Source organism: Syngnathus typhle, linkage group LG18 (assembly GCF_033458585.1).
Source record: "Syngnathus typhle isolate RoL2023-S1 ecotype Sweden linkage group LG18, RoL_Styp_1.0, whole genome shotgun sequence".
Taxonomy (NCBI): Eukaryota; Metazoa; Chordata; class Actinopteri; order Syngnathiformes; family Syngnathidae; genus Syngnathus; species Syngnathus typhle.
Window position 1 is genome coordinate 3301425 of NC_083755.1, and position 6563 is coordinate 3307987.

Here is a 6563-nt window from a genome sequence, read left to right on the forward strand (position 1 = left end):
CAAGTCATTCGTTTGGAAGCACTTTGGATTCCAAAGAAAAAATGACTCAACGGACAAGACACGTGCAGTTTGTAAATCCTGCCATGCGGTGATCAAATATTCAGGGAGCACAAATCTCGCCGCACATTTAAAGAAAAAACACGACATCAAAGTTCAGTGTTAAAATAAGCACTTTGTATACTACAATACTCTTGTAATTTCCTAAATAAAGAGATTTATTCAACTGATGTCAAAGTGATGTCTCTCCAAAAGTTTGAGTGGCCCCAAAAGCAAAGATGTTTCAGCTCTCGACAGCACAGATGTTCGCCCCAAAAAGGCCCTCGCGCTTCTTGCTCTTGCCCCTTGCGCCCCTGCGCCTTGCGCGCCCGCTCTTGTCCTTCGCGCCTCTGCGCCCTGCGCGCCTCTTGCTCTTCGCGCTCTCGTTCTATCTATCTGTTCTCCCCCATCATTTGTACCTCGTAAGACAACAGCTGCGGTCCGAGTCTCACTCTACTGGTTACTTCCGATGCCCTTAAAAGGGCATGGACAAAGGTCTTCCTGGTCACGGACGAATGGCCCTTCCATATTCTAAGTACCTACACATTGCTGAAACTAGAGCTTCTCTGTACCGCAAAAATAGCTTAGGGTCTTCTCACTGCTGCAAGGTCGCCATTTAAGGTGACATACAGTGACGCATAGAATCCAAAATTTACCTCACTATAAAACCCAATATCTATCTAATGCGCATTTGATGGCATCATCGGGCCACAATACATTTCAATATTCATGTACGTTAAATCAAAACAGCGATTAGTCCAATAATTCTATTTCGATACCTCGCCATAAACAAATAACAGAAAAAAAGCATTTACGTTCAAAGTTCCGATACATTATATACATGTTGTTTCGCATACTTACGCAACAACAACGAAGTCTGTCGATGAACTAAAGATTCTGTGGTGGTCTATTGATAGTTTGCGATAATTGATGTGGCGCATGTGAGCCTTGCGAAATCATCCCGCGTGCAACATACAGTAAGGTCACCGCGTTAACCATACTTAAACAAAATTAGTTCGCAAATAAAATATGCCTTTATTTAGAATTTAATCAAATACGATACAAAGTACGGAAAAATGTTATTTCCGAATTGTTTGCGGAACTATTTGTTTTCAGCGCAGTAATCTGTTTAACACATTGTCAAACTCAAGGCCTGGGGGCCAGACACGTCCACCACATCATTTTATTTGGCCCGCGAAGACAAATTGTGCATCAAATTCGTGTCATTACTAGCGTTGCAAATTTTCTTCACTTAGCATAATATCTTTTTTTTTAAATATTTGACCGGTTTTTACTCGTTTGATTTGAAAACGAGTTATTTGTCAGTTAGTTTTGTAGCTTTCACTGATATAATACTAGGTTCTCATACATTTATTTGGGTTGACAGTCATAATGACCCTCTGAAAGAAGCACGCTACAACAAGCACTTTGAGATTCCCCCAAATGTAAAGTGCGTTATAAATATAATTTATTATTATTATTATTAACAAGGGCCATTGTAAAATTTAACAATTGTGCGTTTGCAGGTATAGCAGCAATACAAAGCAATTTCATTAATTGGCAGTATATGCAAAGACGCACTCATGGAAACACCTTTAAATCATAAACATACACGGGCTATGACAAATCTGAGATTGTCTGGTATGAATTCAATTCAATTCAAATCTTCTGTTGAAGCATATCAACATACTTGGTGTCAATGTGTACATTTTTTGGATGAAGGAATATAATAATGATACGTAGGTAATAAGGAGATGGATGGATGGATGGATGGATTAATGTGTTTCAAGTTAAAACAATAACAAAACTATATCACCCTTTCTATGACAATTGAAGTAAAATATGCAATAGTTCATTTAAAAAGTACAAACCAGATAAAACACAATACTACGTGCATTCATCTAACCATCTGCCAGCCAGCCATCAATTTAGAGAGTGACTGCAAACCTTGCGTTGATCTACCTGTTGAACTCATGTTCCTTTCATCCGTCATTCATAAACAAAGTCCCAAATACTCTCCCACCTGGGGCAGGATCTCATCACCGAGCAATAAAGGGCACAACCTCACCCGACTGAGTACTATGGTCTCAGATGTGGTAGTTCTTATTTACACTCCCTCCTGTCTCCAAAGGCAAATTAATTTGTGTAAGGAGCTGCCGTTATTTGGGAAATGTCATCTCGTTAAAGTGTGGAAGTTAATTGATACTTCCGCGGTGTTGTTCTTGACTGCGGGCAGCTTCATACAGAAACAAGACAAGCTGTGTTTGTACTCAGCGGGGCCTCAGAGTGCTTCTAGTTTTCTTCTAGAGCTAGACTTGTGCTCACTGATGGTGTGAGCGACAGATGACTTTTTAACACCCTCAACACTCCCCTACGGGTCTCCCATTAAGTTCCATGGGACAAATGGGGTCGGCCCAGAAGAGCAAGCGCTCCCACGGTGTCACGAACGGAGTGTGGATGGTGGAGCTGGAGCACAGCGACCAAGTGCAGCTTGGACCAGGGTTTATTGCAGCAAACTCAAAAGACATACTCGGCAACTAACATAACTTACTGGGAAAATCAATGGCAGGAACCGAACAGCGACGTGAGTCTCGTAGGTCAAAGCTCCATATACAGTACTTGCCTTATCAGTTTTTTTTTTTTTTTTTAAACATGATCAAATGTGACCAAGTTTCTGCAAATGTCTTATTTATGTTGTCTACAAAATCACGTGGCACTCAAGAAATGTCCTTTTCCCATACAATCAGATCTCGGGTCACCAGGGATTGTCAAACGGTGGTCTGCTGTCTTCTCGTGGTCTATGGCGGTATTGCAAGTGGCCCGCTAATTTTTAAATAGAAAATAATTTGAACTTTTTTTTAATTAAAATAAAAGTCACGTGGCAGTTCATTTCACAAAAGGCTCATTTTCCTCACTTTATGGTCAGAAACTGCTGTTTTTGCTGAAACCAAGCCATGTTCTTCTGCTGCTCTCAAGCATTTATGTGCACCGGTCAATAAGTATTTGGTACTCCCAAAAATGTTCCTTGCGTCCGTTTCCTTGTTCTCCCCAGATGAAGCCTTGGGATACTCGGGCCATTTCGGGAGCGGGGTGGGCTGGGAGGACCAAGATGAAAAGAAGCTAAAAGAAGAGGAGCAAGGAGAAGAAGAGGAAGAGGAGGCCGATGATGACGGCTACATCTGATAGTAGCCCAAACGGAGAACCGGGTCGCAGCCTTTGACACCATTCAGGGACAGCGATGATAGTCAAGAGGATTTCCATGAGGTGACAAGCAAATTCTTTTTGTCTTCGATATTCCGAATTGCCTCTATTCTAGCAGACTTTTTATTTTGGTTTTAACTTGAATAGGTCTTTGGATTATTTGAATGACAATGTGGCATGCTTAGCTAGGCCTGCTTTCCGCCTCTTTGGTGTCATGTTAATATGAATAAGAATGTACTTTACTCATTAGGAAAGAAGTCAATATACGATTGATAAAACTGCAACTGTATTGCTCCAATACGATCAAAAGAAAACAATGAAGTGACACAAATCTTGATTGGGCATTTCTATGAAGCACCACCAGAGGTTCAAAAGGTGACTAATAACAAAATATTGGTAAATCGGAGACAAAAAAAATGTTTCTCAATTCAGAGAAAACCCCAAACATGTCAAATGGAGGTCAATGTGGTTTTATATTGGCACTGGGTTCAATCTTCAAGTACAGAGGTTCCTCATTTCCAAGCAAACTACAGAATCGAAGGGATTTTAAAAAAAAATAAAAATTTAAGGCGCACGCGATGCAGCACATACGTGACGACGTCGTTCACGACTCCCTTTGCGCTAAAATGTCAAACTTGTGCGGAGACCTGAGAGCAGCTTGAGTGTTTGCATCCAGAGGGTTGGACTGCACGTTGAGCCACTCCAGTGCCGGCATGGCCGACAACATCTCCATGGGGATTTCTGTGGGTTCAAACAAGAAGAGGCTAAAAAATATATGCCTGTGAGTATTGTTAGTTTGTGTATATCAAAGTTGCATAAAGCCACGCCACTGATGTGTTAGCATGATGATAGTGGACGTTTTGCGCTTGTTTGTATGTAAGTGTCAATACCAGAGATGTTGTTCCCCTCTAGGTTGATCCTCTGCAGCGTGGCGATTTGCGTGAGCTTCTCGGGGAACGCCGAGAAATTGTTGTTGGCCAAGTTGATGCTGGTCAAGTGCCGCATTTCCTCCACTGAGTCGGGCAGTTTGCTGAGAACGTTTCCGTGCAGGTCCAGCTCTGAAAAAGGTGTGTGTCAATCAAGGGAACTGCTTCCTTGCAACATTTGACTATGAATTCGGCACCTCTCAGTTGAGTGAAGGTGGAAAAGAATTTGCTGCTAATGGCCTTCATCTCATTATCGGCCAGGGTGATGACTCGGATGTTCTCCGACACGCTGCTGAGAACCTTGAAAACGCCGTCTGGGAATGAGATGAGCTTGCTGTTGGACAGGTCTGCGGGGAGAGCAAAAAGACTTGAAATGGTGATTCCCGAAAGAAATAAAGAAATGGCATCCTCCACTGCTACCTGCAGGTTCACATATAAACCGAAGTCAAATTCCTTGTTTGGCACGCTCAAACATGGCGAATAAAAACTCTTGAATCTTAAACAAACGACACCCAAAACAAATACAATTTAAAAAAAATAAAATCATACCCAGGTGATCTCGTCTCTCCTCGACGGTCGCGTTGATCCTCCGGGCTACGTTAACCACCGCCTCTGCCATTTTGTGATGCGCCTATGGCAGGTCATGTTCCATTTAATTATACATCATAGAAATATTACTTAGGGGTCATTTTCATCTAATTTTTATCTCAGGTGAAATTCATTTTGAAAATTTCACTAGATGGATGAACATGTTTTCTGAAAATACTAATGACAATTTTGACCATGTAGTATTTTTTAATATGATAAAATGTATTTTCCAAGAAAGCCAGCAATAAACACTATCTTAACTTATTTTGTCCTTCTTTACCATCCCGGAAGTGAGTACTCCCAAAGCGGAAATGCATTTTCCTGATGGTCGATGGCGGGCGCTAACACTGTTGGACCTGGTTGTGTGCCGAACCATCTGTCGTCATAAATACAATGACTAAATGTGTAACCACTAAACATGCATAGTCGCTTAACGAAAAGGAAAAGTTTAACAAACACAAAACAATGCAGGCGCATTTTAGTCAAGGTAAGATCCCATTCTCATGTATGAATGACACATGATCTCGTGTGGCAAACGCCACACATTCGAGTGGAACTCGAATTACTTCGTGACAGTCGCATTATATAGCGCTCATTAACACCAAGTTGAACTATATAGTGGCATTATATGAGTTATTTCACGTTTATTTGTAGTTTAAAGTGGAGGAAAGATGAACTTACCGTTACTATTTTGTTCCGTGCCGGAAGTTAGCCGGCCGGTAGCTAATGATAGCTCACCTGACAAGTTTGGTGTGTGCTATTTTTAGCAAATTTGCAAACACAAATCAACTGAGTGGTGACCAGATCGCAAGAAAATTTGACTAATAACGTATCAAAGTTTACTATTCTGATATTATATGTTTAATTTAAAAGCTGGGCCACTATTAAAAAAAAAAAAAAAGCTACATGTGAAAAGCGCTTCTCGTGAGCGTCAAAACTGCGTAAGCTAATTGCAGTCAAGCGTCCGCTCAGATTCAACATCAAATATGAAAAAATGTTTTTTTAACCCACCGAGGCCTTGTAACGATAAAAACCATGTGAAGACAATAATATATACTAAATTTAAAGTTTCGGCTCAGTTTTAATCTCTTGAGCGTCAAAACTGCGCATTATAATGGCAGCCAGATGTGCAAAATTATTTCATATGCAAAATTAAACATAAAACGTGTTAAAATGAAAATTAAAAAAAAATCTGCGGGGTGGTATGCTTGAAATATAACGCCAAGAAAATAACAAAAATATTTTTGAGTCTTCCTGCTGCAGTTTCAATAAAATTTGTCTTACCTGTTGGTGCTGGTCCACTTTTCTAAGTTACTTAAGCCTACTTGCTGTCGCTCTGACCGCATGGTACATATTTGGTCAGTCAGTGAAATGTATTGCATAGGCCCTCAGCATTTGCTAGATTTCCCTCCTCTGTCCAATGCTTTTGTTTTGCTGCTGCACAACTCATTGTCGACGAAAAGTCGACCTTTTTCTCTCCTTTGTGTTGTGAGCTTTTGATCGTGACGCGCAGTCACGCGCACTTCAGGTTGGCAAAAGCTCGTCGTTCTCAAAGTAAACAAAGCCTTTTGTGTCATTTTACGGAGGCAGAGTGAGACGAAAAATGACGGTAAGCTTTCAATAACACACACAACACATTTTAGTTGATTTTGGTTCAGCTAGCAGTTGTCACTCACCTGGAAGGAACCAGATGCTTAGTATTATTTTCTTACAAACATACTAAGGACTCCTAAGAGCAGCAAAATGAAGTTTTACCATTGGACAGCATCTCAAAATAAACATAAATATGGGCATTTTTAATTCTTCACAATA

General features: G+C 40.7%; 1 protein-coding gene across 5 annotated transcripts; it reads right to left on the bottom strand.

Moving 5' to 3' along the window:
• Positions 1 to 3691: 3691 nt before the first annotated feature.
• Positions 3692 to 6230, bottom strand: lrrc20 (leucine rich repeat containing 20). 5 transcript variants are annotated; one of them, XM_061304739.1, is made up of 6 exons: positions 5433 to 5666; positions 5032 to 5127; positions 4713 to 4794; positions 4361 to 4510; positions 4128 to 4295; positions 3692 to 3978 (listed from the first exon to the last, which is right to left on the bottom strand). In XM_061304739.1, the coding sequence occupies exons 2-6, from the start codon at positions 5125 to 5127 to the stop codon at positions 3842 to 3844; spliced, it is 633 nt and encodes a 210-aa protein (XP_061160723.1). In that variant the 5' UTR covers positions 5433 to 5666; the 3' UTR covers positions 3692 to 3841. The 5 variants fall into 5 exon arrangements, with proteins under 5 accessions (XP_061160723.1, XP_061160725.1, XP_061160728.1 ...); XM_061304741.1 differs by having other exon boundaries at positions 5012 to 5127; XM_061304744.1 differs by lacking the exons at positions 5032 to 5127; positions 5433 to 5666 and adding an exon at positions 6036 to 6230.
• Positions 6231 to 6563: the final 333 nt, after the last annotated feature.